The 17837-nt window shown below is 38.0% G+C and overlaps 1 protein-coding gene across 6 annotated transcripts in view; it reads left to right on the top strand.

Moving 5' to 3' along the window:
* The window catches only part of OTUD7A (OTU deubiquitinase 7A), a 146908-nt gene that overhangs the window by 109718 nt on the left and 19353 nt on the right, over positions 1-17837 (top strand). For all 6 annotated transcript variants that reach the window (XM_037395360.1, XM_037395362.1, XM_037395363.1 and 3 more), the window contains 5 exons: positions 3075-3176; positions 4685-4812; positions 5862-5974; positions 14885-15012; positions 16852-17001. In XM_037395360.1, the coding sequence (XP_037251257.1) occupies positions 3075-3176; positions 4685-4812; positions 5862-5974; positions 14885-15012; positions 16852-17001 (621 nt within the window). The remainder of the gene's footprint in view (positions 1-3074; positions 3177-4684; positions 4813-5861; positions 5975-14884; positions 15013-16851; positions 17002-17837) is intronic.

Below are 17837 nucleotides of genomic sequence, written 5' to 3'. Positions count from 1 at the left end.
GTAGAATGTCACCTCAGTATATAAACTGGGGGGGCTGGCTGGGGGCTGCTGCTGGGAACAGGCTGGGCTTTGGGTGGTTGGTGGCAAGCAGTTGTTTTTCATTTGCATTGCTTGTTTTCCTTGGGGTTTATTTATCTCTTTTTTTGTTATTTTCTATCTATTATCATCATCATTATTATTATTATTATTATTATCACCATCATCATCATTATTATCGTTATTATACTTTATTTCCGTTATTAACCTGTCTTTGGCTGAGCCCATGAGTTTTCTAGTTTTCTCACTGTCACCCTTCCAAATCTCTCCCCTGTCCCACTGAGGCAGGGGAGGGGAGCAAGTGAGTGGCTGTGTGGTGCTTAGCTGCTGGCGGGGGTTAAACCATGTCACCTGAACAGGACTTCAAATCTTGATCTAAAATTAAGGTTAAGGTTCAATGTACTAGAACATGGCTATATTCTCACAGTATTTTTGCTGTATAACAACAGTTCCATTTCTTGATTTTTTTTTAAAGATTAAATAGATTTTGTGAGCAAAAGAAAAAAAAAAAGCAGCAAGATCAAGTAGGAGACCAACAGAGAGAGGGAGAGTGAGACGTGGGTCTGGTTTGTCCATAAATATTGTCTCATCAAAGCAGACAGAAATAAGCCTGAGACAGAACTGTTCCCAGTTTTCATTCAAGCTCCTCTTTCCTGTTGTTTCCCTGAAGAAATCCACTATATCACTAGATATAAAAAATGAAAATGTGCCACTTTTTTTATTACAATCCAATGCCTTTCTGCTAATTTTTTTAGTCAGCCATAAGCTTTGTGATGTTAACCAAGCCCACAAACTTTTTTTGCATAATCTACTTGAAAGCAGATCACTTTTTTATAGAAACCTCCTGTTATTCAAAAGATTTGTAAACACCAGACGTCGACATTTATTACCAATAGCTGCTAGTTAATCTGCAAAGCAGTACCACTCACTAATCCTTTAAGTCCTAAGGTCTGTCTGTTTTGGGTCTTGTAACTGTGCTTTAGGCAGCACCGTGGTGTAACTGATGACCGAATATGATACCACCAAAACATTCTGCAAAAAACAGGTGGCGAGTTGTTATTTCACAGCCCACAGGCACAGGAGTTGCTAAAAATGATTACTTGTTATTTCAGATTTCTTTCCCAAAGGCTGTCCCATAGTGCTTTAAATTAAACTTCTTTAATGCATATTTAATTTAGAACTCAATAAGCCTAGTCTGAGACATTGGACATGTACAAAGTAGCTGCCAAAATCTTATGAGGATTACCAGATGTGGTTAGTTATTGATCTGCTGTGCATCTTTACCTTTACAGTATAGTAACTCTCAACCCATACTGACTAACTGAAATGTAGTTACATGAGTTCTTGATCAAGATAGTTCTTGGTACCTGGAACAAGTAATTCGGGGCACACATTAAAATATTATTATACTGGGGTTTTGCACAATATGTATTAGCTGTTGTTACAAATAACCTTCACTATAATTTCATAATGAAAACACAGAATCCTAGAATTATTTAGGTTGGAAAAGACCTTTAAGATCATCAGGTCCAACCATTATCCCAGGACGGCCAAGTCCACCACTAAATCTGTCCCTAAGCACCACAGCTACATGTTTTTTAAACATCTCCAGGGATGGTGATCCCACCACTTCCCTGGGCAGCTTGTGCCAGTGCTTCAGCTTCACCACCCTTTCAGTGAAGAAACTTTTCCTAATATCCAATCTAAACCTCCCCTGGCATAACTTGAGGTCGTTTCCTCTTGTCCTGTCACTTGTTATCTGGGAGAAGAGACCAACACCCCCACACCCCCACCTACAGCCGCCTGTCAAGCAGTTGTAGAGAACAATAAGGTCCCCCAAACATATCAATGGAGAAAAGTTTTTTCATTGCTTGAATTTTTTTATGTTTTGGGGGTTTAACCTTAAATGCAAGGCTGGCTGTACAAATATAGAGATGTGTTGTGGCTCCTCTCTGGCTTGCAAGTAAAGGAGTCAGGGAAGAATTCTGCAGAAGGGGACAAACAAATGGAGCCATCGCAAGCTGCCTATTGCATTATTCATTCAATTATTCAATTGTGCATTACCCACAGACTTTCCAAAAGTCTTGGGAAATATACCAGCTCCACTCATCATTCTTAATCATCTGCTCTTCCATGTCCCCAAACATGTTATACAATTAGTCACGTTCTCTTTCTTTATATTAGAAATATTCACGTGACCATTTAACCAAGATGTAACACTCCAATAAGCTACCACACGGCAACCTGTGCGCCAGGAGTTTTGTACTTCCAGTGTTGACTTTGGCACTGATACTCTTCATGACTTTATTTGCTTCATCTAGGTACATCAAATATCGGTCCTCTTGTCGGTGTTTTTCATATTCCATCTGTTTCGTAACCTGTAAAACATGCTTCATGTAGCAGTGATGAATAAGTGGTTCTCTAAATGTCCTCAAAGAGAGAAGCCACATGCTATCTTACACCTTGGGCTATGCAATTTGGTCTCAATTTAATTCTCTGGTAGATCAGTTGTTGTTTTTAGTAGGTCTAATAATAAGTAACACTATGGTAAATGAGAGGAGACTCAGCTGTCGAATCAATCCATCTGATTGAAACAATATTACTTAATAAACTTACCTGACAGAAACATATCCTGATTAACATGTACATACTACTTTTGTCTTTTGCGTTGTTATTGCTGTAACATAATCTGTCACCTGTGTATGGGAGGCCAATGTCAATTATGTTTGGGAACTGATAGCAGGACTCATAACGGTATTTAGGCCACATAATCCTTGGAAATCCATACCTGAATGCAGCATATGAGAGCAGAAGATCAAAACCAATTAAAGGTGCTCTTATCTTATTCCAGATACATGTAGGGAATAGTTTATCTGCCTCTTCTTTCTAGTCTTTTCAGTTTTCACTTTTGACATTACATTTATTTGGCAGAAAGGATGTTCATGATTAACCTTAAACATTGCACATCACTGTATGCCTGTACACAGTGTGCTGTTTTAGTTTCCATTCCACCATTTTAACAGATTCTTTCTTTTCAGGACGATTAAATTGGTGGTCCACAGTGTGTACAAGCTGCAAACGTCTTCTTCCCTTGGCTACAACGGGTGATGGGAACTGCCTCTTGCATGCTGCGTCTCTAGGTAAGGGAGAGTCTGTGCATGCAACCTTCTGCCAAAAATGTTTACCACTTTTCTCTGTCCCCAGCAAAAGCTCAGAAACACATCAGATGCAAAGACTTTCATTAAAAGTCTGATTCTGGAGCAATATATTCTTCAAATTTCACTTAAGTATTGTTTGCTTTAGGCATGCTGGAGGGTGGAAGGTGAGAGTTTTATCAGGTTAAAAAGTAGTGTAATTGCAACAGTATATATCATAAACACCGGTGATTTGCATTTTCCTTACAGAGCCCGACCTAACAGCTCTGGAACAGGCAAATTCCAGGGGCTTCTGCAGGATTGGCCTCATTGTGGGCAAGAAATTGCATTCATTTTCTGGGTTTTGTTGAACAGTTCTCTTGCTATCTTCAAGAATGCAATATCTGTTATCTTTGTTGGCTCCTTGTAAAGTTTAAGTATATGGGAAACAGCATCTGGGGTGAATTAAAATAATTTCCAATTGATTAATGAATCATTAATACAGAATTTTTGAAGCCTTTCTTCAAATCAAATAAACAGAAGCCTGTGAAGCTGAAAGTCTTTGATATGCCTTGTATATCCTAACCTATTATGAGGAAACATTTTTTGTTCCAGTTGCTAAAATCCTTCACCAACAGAACTCCAAAAGGTGGCTTTTTAAAAAACAGAGATTTTTAGTATTTTGAAGAGATTCTTTTTGAAATAAGTCGTAAAAGAGCTTTTGCTGTTTCCAAGGATCCTTTTATCTTTGTCTGCTTCATTTTTAATTAGGAGGAATTGTATATTATTTGCAGCAAATATTTGGAGTATTTTGACTTGCAAAGTCTTTAATAAACATATTTAATGCCAGCAGCTGACAGTACAGTAGCTGAAATGTGGCTGTCTATGGGCATGTGTCTTGGTGAGAGCTCTGCTCTCTTATGTTGTGCGTTACTATTCTCAACTACATGAAGACATTTTATTATCTTAAAATGAGCTTGAAAGCCTGTGGCTGGTGGTATTTTTAGACTTCCAGTCATCTCGAATGCTCGTCTCTTTATTTGGATGTTGAAGCTAAAGGAAATTTACCATCATGCTGTGTAAGAGTTGGAGCCTTTGGGTGTTGGCATCATCTGTGATTCACAGAAGTGCCTGCAGTTGTCATTAGCATTCTTGTGGCTGCAAGCTCTGTTGGCAGCTACAGCTAAAACCAACCTGTGCACTGAATATTCTGTTGCTTGCAGCAAAGTTGAAGTTGCCTGCAAGCAAACTCTGCAACAGCTCAAATCCTTAGTCATTCCTTAATCAAAGTTTAAACTTTGTTAGAGTTCCCTCTTGTTCATTAGCTTATCTGTATTGACTGTTTCTTTAGGAAACCTTAAAAATGATGAGTCAATTATTTGCCAAAGAGAATCTTAAATCATGTATAAGCTATGCTTCTTTTGCTAATAGAGCAACGTTATTTGTATTAGTAGTTACTATTTGTATTTCACAGCTGCTTCTTTAAAACTGAATGTTGTCCTGTGCTACTTTAGGAATGTGGGGATTTCATGACCGGGACCTTGTTTTACGTAAAGCACTCTACACTATGATGAGGAGCGGAGCTGAAAGGGAAGCACTGAAAAGAAGATGGAGATGGCAACAGACCCAGCAGAATAAGGAGGTCTGTATGCCTGAAGACAGTCTTCTTAAAAAAAGTATTCTTCTGGACTTTGGTGAAAGTTGTAATTGCTATCGAATTCCTTGTGCTTCCCATGCAAAATGGGAAAGATACTTGTATTTAGAAGTTTCATATCAGAATGCAGTTGTGTTGTAGCTTTGTGAGCATAAATGTGCACAGTTTTGTGCCTATAAAGGTCTAAGATGAGTTTGGAACCTGTAGAAAAGTTGGGACTGCAAAATTAAATGTATCATTTAGCTATCACAAGCATTATAAAATGAGTGGATGAAATGCACAAAAGAAAGAAAACCCCATTTAGGAAAGATTCCCCAAAATGGTGAGTTAGGATTCTTAGAGCTGTGACCAAATAGGGTGAATGTTTCCTAAATAAATCACCTGTAGATTTGGTTTGACTGTTGATCTGAAGATGTCTGCGCCCAAACAGTGGCTAGAAAAGCCAGTTTCAGGAGTAATCCTCAACGCAATTAAGTGAACATGCTTAAATGGTTGTGACTTCTGTAATCTGCTTTTTGTTGGCAGCAGTCAGTGACAGTATGGCTGAGCTGTGACTGGCTCAGCTACTTCAGGCTACCTGAAAATACAGGGGCACAGAAGCACTTACATACCCGTTCTGCTCTTGAACAGAGGGAGAAAGCATCACCTGTCTACCAGGGAGGGCATTCATAGTAGTTCCAGGTATTGGGGAAGACAGCAAACCTCCAGAAATGGGCAGTAAAGCATGCTGACCGTGGTTGCAAGGAATTCATATGGGTATGACTAACTGGAGCTCCAGTAGTGGAGCACTGTGTTAGTAGCAGCAGGCCCACATCTAGAAATGTAATCCAATTAGCAGTGAGTGGTTTAGGTCTTTTTTTTAGTAAGCTAATATTCTTTGACCTGAATAGAAATGTTGAACCATTAATGATCCAAGATATTAATCTGTATCATGTATGAATCTCAAAATAAGTTAGGCATAAATACTGCTACAGAACTCTGCTTACATTTCATTTTTAACCAGCATCATCATAAAGGTGTTTCATTCTCTCCCATAGTCAGGTTTAGTGTATACAGAGGAAGAGTGGGAACGGGAGTGGAATGAACTGCTTAAACTGGCATCGAGTGAGCCGCGAACGCATTTCAGCAAAAACGGAGGCACTGGTGGAGGGTAAGTTTAGAGTATGGCAAAATCTGTCCCTTTTTGTTCTCAGTAGGAAAACGATACAGTACAAATGAATGATGATGTTTATAGGACCATCAAACTGCCTTTTCAACTGTTGTGATCTCTTTGCATGGTACAATACGAGTGTCTAAACATCCCATTAAAATATTTAGCATTTCCTTGTACAGTTACCAGACTAACTTGAGGTTACTTTGCATCCAAGAGTCAGGATTCCATTAATCCTCATTTCTTGGTTTCTGGAACAAGTGTGTTGGCAGTGGCATTTAGCTTCAAGGAGATGAAGTGCCTCGTCTCACTGAAGATACATAGCTTTTTGATTGAGGAAGACTTAGCAGAAAGATAGCTGCTGCTCAGATATTTTCACAAAAACACAGAATGACAGGGAAACATCACATCTTCTAATAGCATTCAGAATAAAGTAGTTTGTGCCCAGATATCACTTTTACTGTGCTTTAGCACAGCTTTAATGCTGTCTTCTCATATTCATACATTTATTTCAGCCTTTTTTTGCTTTGTAGTTCAAACAGGGAGTATTCAGAGAGATCTTTTTTGAGAGCAAGTCACCCAAGTTACTCTTCACATTTTCTACTTTTAAAATGCTGTTAACCCTAAACATGGCGGGGGGGGGGGGGGGGGAACGGAAGTACTTATTTTTGGCTAAAGATTAAATATTTGGATGCAGTGTCTTAAAACAGAAAGTAGAATACAGAGTTATAGTTTGTAGGCTCTTGAAACCCTTCTGAAATATCAATATGCTACTTCATTCTTTGAACAACTTTAAAAAACTTTCACTAAAAATCATGATAATTAATACTGCACTGATAGGAACAGTTGTCCTTTCTTTGGCTAGTCAAGCTTTTATTAAACCCATGTAACAAATAGTGCTCTCAAGTGCAAGAATTATTTAAGGATTGCAGGGGCTTTTATTTTGAATTAAACTGATCTATTGTCATCCTAGTAAGGTTTTATGTTGCTGGAAGGTTCTGTACAGGGTATGTCTGTATTTCTAAGAACCACATCAGATTATTTTCGTACCTAATTTCATATCTGTTTATCTGGATGGATTCCATAAGAGCATGGCTGATTGCAGCTGCTTTGATTACACTCTGCAAAGTTGCAGCGTTTGCCTGTTACTACCCAGTGCTAACAGGCAAGCAAGGAAAGTGTGCTTTCTTGATGACCAGCTTAGTATGTGTGTTTAATCTTTGTGTAACACTCAGTTGGTAGCATTTTAGTCAACTAGCTGCTTATAAACAGTACCAGAATATTTGATGGCCATAGGGGAAAATCCCAGTACTGTCTGCTTTATTCCCAGATGCATTTGGTTTAGGTGTTTAGAAGCTATAAGAAAAGATGGATAGAAACGTATTTGTGAAAAAGTTTGAGATGAAATAGTATCTACAACATTTAAATACCCCTGATCTACGTACAGAAACTGCTTTAAGTAGTTGCTATAGTAAACCATCCCTCACTTTCAGTTCACCTGTTCCCAAAGTATAGGATTATTGATCAACCCTAAGAACACAGAAGCTTTAGGTTTTGTGTCAAGTGTTTATCACTAAAAATATGTAGTGTTTGTTTACTCAGTGTGTGTTTTCTCTAGCTGCTGTTTCCCCTGGAGAAAATTGACAAAATTATAAGTGAATAAGTAAACTGACAAAATAAGGTATACAACACGATGAGAGTAATAAAATTTGTAGATGGTGTTCTCTGGGCTTTGAAAGACTATCATATTTTCCTTTTAACCCTATGATGCCAAGGACAGTAATACAGGAGGACATTGTTTAGAAAATTGTCAATCATAATGCATCTCATTTTCTTCTATTTTGAGGCTAAAAAAGAAATAGATTTGTTTTCATTTTAATCTCTAGTGTTTCTCATGTTTGTAGATATTTTCCTGTCGATACGCTTCAGTCTTCTAATGCAGTCCAATTCACATTTCTATTAGATTTGGCCATTCACCACCAGTTCCCTCTGGCCTTGTTCCGTCTGTTTCATTCTGTATGTTTCATGTACTGTGTAGTTTCAGTATCTACCCATCAGAGACGTCCTTAAATGTTGCATTTGCCATCACCCAACCATCTCTGCCTTTAGTTCCCAGATACTTAAACATGACATATCACTGTCACATAAAGAATTAATTTAAATAATTTTTAATGTTCTCATCATAGTTTGCATTTATTTTTTTGCAAATCAAAATAAAATAAGGATAACTAGAACACAGTTAATTTTCCCTTTCAAATACTGAAAGAGGAATCAGGCAAGAAATGTGGCCTGTTTAAGATGTGAATATGTATTTCTCTACAATCATTCCAAAGACACAATGATTGTGACAAAATGAATAATTTTCTCAGTTTAATGTACCCATGTTAAAAATAGAGCCCTTGAGAAGGAAAAGGAATATCAGAATAGTAGTTTTGAGATGGGGCATATTATGTTCTCTAGTTAGGTACTGTATTAAGAAAGCCTGAAAATTAGTCTTTGAATTGTAGATGAGATGTTCTCCTTTGGTGTCAGAATTAGCTAAAGCATCAGAAGTTGTATCTGCTTCAAAAGAGTCAGTGACAAGCCTACATCTGGAATTATGCTGCCTCATTCACCTGGAAGTTCCTTTTAGTTGTTTTTCAGAGTGAACTACATGCAAAGGAGATCAGCAATTGTCACTAAACCTCCAAAGTTTTCTTCTTTGAGAGCACTCTCATTCTGAGGCTTGGAGGTTGAAAAAAAAGGGAAAGATAAAGGGAGCACAGAAAAGCTTAATTCTTAAGTTCTTGTTTCTAACACGTAAAATCCTTCAAGCACTAAAGCAGAGCAAGCTAATTAACTATGAAGCAGATTCTTATTATGAAGCAGATTTGCACATCTCTCTGTAAATGTAAATAACAAATTTCAGAACGTAATTGTTTTGTTTATCTCCATTTACAAGCACAACCAGGGGTACTGAATTGAAGCAACTGCTCTGAAAAAAATAAAATGTCTTGTCCTCTGTTTTTATTAAGAGCCTAACTATGGCGATAACTGCTAAAGAAAAAATTCCAATCCATTCCTTCATTTTGCAGACTTAGCGTCAGTGAGAGATTTCAAAGCCTGTTCTAGTGCTAGATTGAATACTGCTGTTGTTCTCACTTCTTGAAAACCTAGTAGAGCTGAAAGCTAGATGTCTTGTTGTCTCGTGGTGTGGGCTAATACAGATTTTGAAAGTGAGTGGTATTCTTATTTAGTATTAACTGTCACCTTCCAGCTAGCTGTCTCGTATGCTGTTGGCACCATCTTATTAAGAAAGTCAAGTGGTTTTAAATGGGGAAGAAGGGAGAGAATATTGCTGTAATCTTCCTATGTGTCATTAGCATTTTATTTAAAGCAGAAACCCAGAACATTTAAACAGAAAGTGCCCCTCAAATGCATGCAGTCTCTGAGGTTTTGGGCTTGGTTAGGTGTTCAGAATATTTCAACGTACAATTCTTCATACAAAACTACTGTGCCTATCAAAACCCCTCATTTTATAGGTAACTTAGTTGAGATCATTTAACAAAGATGTTGCTTTAAAACTATATATGTCTAACCTGGTTGTCTATTATAGGAGGGCTGTTCCTTTTTAACTGTTAAGTATATGCAGCAGTTACAGGGTACAGATAGAAAGAGGTTCATTACAACAGTGTATCTTTCCCTTTTCACTGAAGTTTCAGTTGGCTAATAAATCTTCTCAGCTGGCCTATTTTCAGTTGATGTAAATTGTACTTAAGCCAAACACAGCCTGGAAATAATCAAATTGCGGTGGTGATTCAAATGTACTGTTACAGGCCGTCCTTCAGATCAGGAAACAGTGGATATCCCCCAGACTCTGGAAAAGAGATAAAATTCAAGGCAAAGGAGGGATCAGAATTATGTCATATTAAAACTAAGTACTAGTACCTATGCAGGGAATGGTTTTTTCTTTATTTAACAAGTTTTTGTTGAATTCAAGGTATTTCATTTCCTATTTGACAGATGGTTGCATCTCACATGCCACAGAAGATGTGTGACACAAAAGCATGCATTCCTACACAATTAAACACAAAATAACATTCAAACCAAAATAATCTAGGGTGAGTTAATTTAGGTTTTCTCTTTTATTATATGCCTTCAAAACTGCTTCCTTTATGTTGTTTTTACCTGAGAAAATACTGATATTTTTAAAGACTAAGAAATAAAAATTGGAACTCAAAACACTCGTTATGTATGTCCTTTAGTCGATGCAGTATAGCATGTTGTTGTGCCCCACCCCCCACACCGCCAAGAAAAGAAGGGACATGTCCCATTACTGTGCAATTTTTTTGTGTTTTACTTGAAGCTCATTGCTGAAACACTGTGTAAAGAAATCAACAGATACATTCTTACACCTACCTACAGCGGGAATTTATGCTTGCTAGTAAGCTGTGGCTGTAGTCTATGTTTGTTTTAATTTTGGAATTCTTAACCAGGGAAAGAAGAGGTTTGAGAGACGGAACGGTGGCAGATTGAGATATGAACCCAGATTTCATTCTGGTCTCACGCTTGTACCTAATCACCAGGTTGAAGAACTTGATGCGTGTCATGTTGTTTCAGTACATCTCAACTGTCTGCAGGCATTGGTCTCTTGCTCTGTGTGAATCCTGAAACTTAATCTAAACTTGGAATAGCTGTTACGAGTCTGTTGGACAAACTGAGAGTCTGGAGCGTATGTATGGCAAAGAAAAGCAAGGTTACCGTAGGGAGCGGTTTAGAAGGAAATCCAAGGACGTGAAAACAGATCTTGCTCAGAGTTCACAGGCAAAAGAGAGGAGCAGCCAGCAGATAGCCAGCTGGAGCAGCAGGGTAGGTGACTTTTCCATTTCAGCTTTTTGAGTTTTTTTTTTTCATTACTGGCTACAGTACAAAGTAGATTTTCCATAAGAGAGACAATCTCTTTGGAGTGCTTAGTAGGTGTCTGCTCTGTTTGGTTTCGAGGTATCAGTGGTCCTGTAGGGTAGACTGAGGGGGTTTTAAATTTTTTTTTCCTTTCTTGTTAAGTTGTTCTTACAATCAAGATCAATTATTTAGAGTGCCCTGGTTAAGCAGGATTCTGCAATGCAGATTTATATGCTCTTATATATGTGGATTTCATTATTTAAAAATTAACTTTACATTAACTTTTCTTAAATTTCCTTTGGTTCCATGTTACAGTAACAAAACTATTTTGTCCACCATTTTCATGGCCATGTCATTAACATAAATAAAGATCAATGAAAAAAATGGAATGATAAGTGGATGAAAGGATGTGGCAGTATCTCTGGGTACTTGTTAATGACAGTTTTTCGTTCTCATTAATCTTTAGGAAAATTCGTACCAAATTCTCAGCAGTTACACTGACATAATATAAGATGGCCCACCTGAATTCATGGCAATGATGAAATAAAATTGAACATTGAAAAGGTTTCCCAGAAAGGCTGTGAAGTCTTCCTCCTTGGAGGTATTCAGAAACTGTCTGGACACGGTCCTGGGCATCTGGCTGTAGGCACCCCTGCTTGAATGGGGGTGCTGGACATGGGGACCTCCAGAGATCCCTTCCAGCTGCAGCCACGGTGGTTCTTCAGAAATGAGTGATGGAAACCAGCTGTGTCATAGAAGAGAAGGATTTGAAGGGCGGGAATATGATCAAAAATAGTGAATCACGCAACTTCATGATGTGATATTGAAGGATAAAAAAGCCCAGTGGAATGTTGGACCTTGTGCAGTCAGGCTTGACCAAAGCAGCTGACCAGAGGGGTGAAGGTCCTTCTGGTACAGCTGCATCTGAAATATGCCTTTCACTTCTAGAAACCTCATTTACTAGAAGATGAGGAATAATTAGAGGATTTAAAGAAAAACTTTAGGACTGATAGTCTGGAAATAGAACATGAGAAGATAGGCGGAAATCATTGTAGCATGTCATCTGGCCAGTGACATGATTCTTTTAACTTCTTTTAACTTTCTTTTAACTTTGGCTAACAAATTACTCTGAGGGTGACGTGATGGACTGCAAATGCTGAAAAGCTGAGACAGCCAACAACAGGGAGGAATTCATTAAGGAATATGAGAGAAAATTACAAAATGCAGAATTTAGTTTGAACATCAGGAAAAATTTCTTGATGAGTTTGAGTTACGGGAAGAGTGATACAGGGAAGGAGAGGTGTCTCGCTGCTTGATCAGTTTGTGTCCTGCGTCAGCCTACTGTTAATATCTTCCATATGCTGCACTCCTGGGCTGGGATGAAAGATTTTAATGTAGACTTTCAGGGATGGGCTGGATGCCATCAGACCTGTGAGAAGGTTCCTGTATCTGTCCCACATTCTCTAGAGCAGTGCACATACAGTTATGTTGGGTGCACTATTTTTCATATATAATGAAAATTAATGACAGGTAGTTATGGAAGTTCTCTGCACACCCAGCAATGACAGGACAATCGCTGCCTTCATTCAGGTGTGCCTGGGTGACGTTGCCCACCTTTATTTGCCTTGCCTCATGGAAGCTGTGCTCTGTGTGTTACACTTCCAAGCGGCGCTCAGCTGGGAATGACCATCTTCACTTCTGTCCGCCTCCCACAGCCTCACCGTTTTTCTGTCATCTTCCATCTAGTGTGTTCATGTCTGTCTTCTGGGCAGAGGCAACGCTTTAAGATGTGGTGGTGATATTAATGACATGAAACTTGAAAAATAGGAAAGGAGAAAACTGAAACCAAAGAGTCTATGAAATGCTTAAAAAGTCATAGAAGGGCTTGGAAGTGTTCAGCTAGAAATGTGGTGATTTTTACAGATTTATTCTTGCAGTCTAGATAATAGGATGATCTGTTTCCTAAATGATTGACTTTATAGGTTAGCTTTCCAAAGGGGCTGGGCATTCCCATTTCCTGGAAGATTGTGGGGCTGATCCAAGGCATACTGCTGCTACCTGGAAAAATGTTTTTTATTTTTGTCATTCAAGTCAGGTTTTTACTCTTAGCTGTTTTGGAGAACCCCGTTGCCTTTAGTCATCAGCAGCATATCCCTGGAAGTCAGCAGCACATGTTCTTTAATATAAAGTTTCTCTTTTCTTGCTGTCAAATGTTTTGAGCCATCAAACTGCACTTTTTGTAAGCTTTTTGGTAAAAGAGAACATTTAAAACAAGCTTAGCAATTGTGTTTGTCTCTTCATATACGAAGAAAAGGGTTTTTTTGACATTTGTATAGGTTGGGAAAGTAAGACTGAAGTATTCAGATGAATAGGATAGCACAGGTATATTTTAAGGAATTTAGGGATTTTAGTCCATAAATTACACTGTAAGGATTTGCCTCTCTATTCGTGCATGGTGGTTTAATGCTATTGATTTGTGTTGTTAAATGTGCACTTGTGATACTCAATGCTTTTGCAAATAGATGTATAGGCGGTAGGTGAATCTGACAGGGACTGGCTCCCTGGGTGCTTTAGAGCTTTTTAGTACTGATGTGAAAAAATTACAAATCTTGTTGTATGCATTTTTGGCTTTCCTAAATGTCTTATCTCTATGTTCTTCTAAGTAGTAGTAATGATGTAAGCTAACAGGACTTTCTCCAAGTAAGGATAATTAATTTAATAATATTTTTCCCCCCAAGATGTATATTCCATAACAGTATCAGCCATTTGAAAGGAAGAAACAACTCTTCAGAATGCAGAAGACTTCAAGCACTCTAATTGTCTTCCAGTTATATTTTACATAAATTTTTTATTTTTAAAAAAATTCCTTCCAAGAACAGCAGGTTTTTGTCATTGTCTTTACTTGCTCATTGTGAAGTTGGATGAGGATTAACTCTGTTTACACCCATGGAATATCCTCAATAAAACATTTATTTTAATCTAAAATGAAGTATTATCTCTCCACTTTTTTAAGTGCTCTCTATCTGCTCCAGCTCGATGGAGAACGGAGAGACTTATTAATTCCAGTGGTATTTGGATCAGAGCCGTAGAAGGCCAATGTAAAGAAAAGACTTGGGTTTCTCTGTAGTGCTGTCCTACTGTTTGAATTGTATGTTCTGCTCTCCTGCCATATAAGATATTTGTATTGATTCTTTTTATCTGTTTTCTGAAACACAAAGCTCCACTGGCAAAAATGCTTGGCCTTGTCTCACCTAACTACATCTCCATCTAGATTCCTTCTGCATTCTATAAAGAGAAATGAGAATTTTCATCTCATCTTTGGGCAAATGCTGCAGAGGAGAGGGATGATCCTGCTTCCAGATGTGCCTGTCATTTTGTTATCTGTGGAGGCAGTCAAGGTGAAATGGTTAGAATTCTGATTTTAGATGTCTGAAAGTAGGTGGCCTGTCATTGGGAAATCTAAAGGAAAATGAATCTCCCCTTCTTAAAAAGATATGTTTTGGAATAGTCAAAGAAAAAAAGCTGGTGACTTCATAAGTTACATTCCTTCTGCTCACATTGACGTCAGCGTTTCTTACGCTGCCAAGGTAAACTCACCCCTGTTTGGTTCAGAGGGACTAGAAAAACACCTTTCATTGTAGAGTCTGTGTGCCAAGCGTGTCACGTGAAATTGCATTTTTTGTGACAAAAGCAGATTTACACCAGGAGCTTGGCTAAGACTTACCTTCTTTATTGCCATTAGGCTACCAAACAGCATCAGAAAATAATGAATTTTGCTGACTACTAAACCGGTGGTGTGGAGTCTACAAGTGAAAACATTTTCTATGTTGCTATTATATTATTTCCAAAACAATATCTTCCTTTCCAGTTTCTTGTGTTACCTATTTCAATAATTGGAAATATGTGTTTCAGAAGAGTGGGAATATGAGTGATAAGGAAGAAGAAATAGCTGCTGTGACATGTTGGTTCACTAAAGTTGCAATGGTTGGTTCAAGTTGGTTCAAAAGGTGTCAATTCTGTGTCTTCCAGAGTTGATAATTCAGAAGATCCAGTGTATGAGAGCTTAGAAGAGTTCCACGTTTTTGTCTTAGCCCATATTTTGAGAAGACCTATTGTTGTAGTAGCAGACACAATGTTGCGAGACTCAGGGGGAGAAGGTAAGAGTTCTTCATTAGAAATGTATGTACCTACATAAATTGAATTAATCATAAACAAAAGAGCCAGCTGTAACACATCTGAGTGTTTAGGGGTTAGCTGCTGCCTTTTTGTGGAGGTGGGGGGAAGAGCAGAATGTTAATCCCTTTCTACTAGATAAAAGTAAAAAATACAAGATAATTATGTAAGTCTCATGGAAAACCTGTTTATCCTAGATGTTTACTATTAACTTAATAACCACCAAATTACAGAGCACAACACATTTCTTACTGGTCTGTGTTAACAAGGTTCCAATTTTGCTGTGTTATCTTAGTGCCCCTTAAAACTCTGCATAGATCTATCTAATCTGACTTGGGAAAACTGAATTTTGAATGTGTGTAGATCGGCTTTTTGTTTGTACTAGCTCCTTTGCAGCCTCTTGTTCAAGAGTTTCCAGAATGTTTTATTCAGTTTGCACATGTGAACACACAAATGTTAGATCCGTATGTGGAACCAACTGGACAACTCTCTGAACAGGACTTGAATGATTAAATTAGTCTCTTTCACTTTCTACCGTGAACTAATAGAATACTAACTATTGATAGTATGATGCTTAACTAAAGGGGAATGATTGGTTGATTAAAGGGGGATATTGAACATGTGGTAGAGTTTACAGAAATATACTTCCACAGGGAAATGCTGGGTAATTTCAGTTTCTGTGCAAGTTGTGAACTGCCAGGTAGGAGTTGTATGGTTGCTGTCCACTCTGACAGACTCCATCACTATTGCTCCATCTCCTCATAATTCCCCTCCGCACACTTTCACTTCCTTGACCCAATCTGATTCTGCACAGTAATAACAATGTTTTGTTCACCACTGGCCTCATATGGACCAGCATGATCAAGTTACCTCAGTTTAATGGTTTAATGTACAAAGTACCGGTTTTCAGAAAGACTAATAACTTTGTCAAATTTGGACAGACTCACCAAAATGTAGATCTGTGCCTCAAACTCAATGCTGTTCTTCATCCCAAAGTCTGGACACAGCAGACTCTTCAAAGAAAAAGCCTCTAGTAAAAACAGTGCATTGTTTGGGGTTACTTTTTCCTTATGCTCATTTTGGAAATATTTCAGCAATAAGGATTCATATTTTCACAGCTGAAGGAAATATGATGGGTTAGAAGCAAACACATTGAGAGGATTTTCCTGCCCAAACTTGCTGTTTCCCATAATTATAAACAAGCACAGAATCTCTCAAAGCTCTACCTTTACAGATGCAGCATCCCATTCAAATTCTATTTGTGGAATTTTTTAATCTTTCCTTATGTTCATTATATATACATACATATACACATTCATACATATATGATGTGATAACATGTGCGTGTGGACTATAAACATGTTTGTAATGTTTCTCATAGAAATCTGTTAATGCAAGGCACAAGCAGAGTATGTTACCAAAAGAGCCGGTAGTGTATTTACTGTGGCTTATTAGAAAATATCTTGTACCTGAAAGCATTACAGGAAGGTACCAATCTGGATACATGTGTGAGAATCATTAGGATTTCATTACAAGACCTTAATATCTTTACTAGTAAACAATTAGAGCAAGAAAAATATATGTGTAAGAACAAAAAGTTTTCATTATTGTTCTTAGTATATTTTCTGATGTTTTTATGATGAAATTTTACCTGTTGTTATGACTGTTTTCTGCACTGATTACTCCACTTTAGGCTGCTCACCTGGAGCTCTGAAAATGTTGTAGCACAATTGTTACACACAATAGAACCAACATAACTGTCTGTTCTTTGACATAATTTTAAAATATACATACATATATATAAAACACATTTTTCTTTGCAGCATTTGCACCTATACCATTTGGAGGAATTTATTTGCCACTTGAAGTTCTACCTAACAGATGCCATTGCTCACCTCTTGTGCTAGCCTACGATCAGGCCCATTTCTCCGCACTTGTTTCCATGGAACAAAAAGATCAACAGAGAGAACAAGGTATGCTATAAACACGGCAGCACAAGGGTGTGTGTCGAATGCAATGCCCAAAGCACTTTCTGATACCTGTCGGTGTATTTATCTATCAGAAAGGAAACAATAGCCACTAAATTTTATTGCTGTATTAGGAGCCTAAGTGGTCTAATCACAAGACTGGGAGCCAAGAACTCTTCAGTCCTAATCCTTGTGCTATCGCTGTCTGTCTTTGGTGCTTAAACATTTTCCGTCAATTCCATATATGTAAATAGGTATAATCAGAGCTACCTGCTGTGCTTCTGTGTTCTTGAAGGCATTTGTTAATTTGGGTTAGTAAAGTAAAGATTAAGTATGAGTCAGATTACTAGTGAAAACTCGCATAATGGAAAAGTCTCTCTTCTAGTGTGCTAAATGCACTTCTCATTTAAAAACGTTTGGTAGAGATGTTTTATCATCTTGCTGTCTTCTGCTTTACTTTAGAACACTGACAACAAAGTCTGACCAGGTATTTCTGTGTCAAGTTTGAGCTTCCTGTATATGGGATTGGGAGTGACAAGAGTTTCAGGACTGGATTTGTTCCTGCATCAGTAGCCTAGGAGCTAGCTATTCCTGCCCTTGTTTGGAAGAACTGTTTGCTTCATAGTAGAATACTGTGAGATGGACTCCTATGTGTCTTTGCTCCTTTTGTTGGGAAGGGAAAAGTATATTGGCAAAACCATGGTGAGCCTTTAGAAAAATTCAGTGCAGTTTTGCTATTAGGTATGAGTCCTCCTGGGTTTTTTCTTTTGCCTGATGACACTGCAGGGGTGTTTTGATACCATGTAAAGTAAACATGGAATGTGTGCTGGTTGTTGTGATCT

The sequence above is a fragment of the Falco rusticolus genome, chromosome 7 (genome assembly GCF_015220075.1).
Source record: "Falco rusticolus isolate bFalRus1 chromosome 7, bFalRus1.pri, whole genome shotgun sequence".
Classification (NCBI taxonomy): Eukaryota; Metazoa; Chordata; class Aves; order Falconiformes; family Falconidae; genus Falco; species Falco rusticolus.
This window is presented reverse-complemented; position numbering and strand designations above follow the sequence as displayed.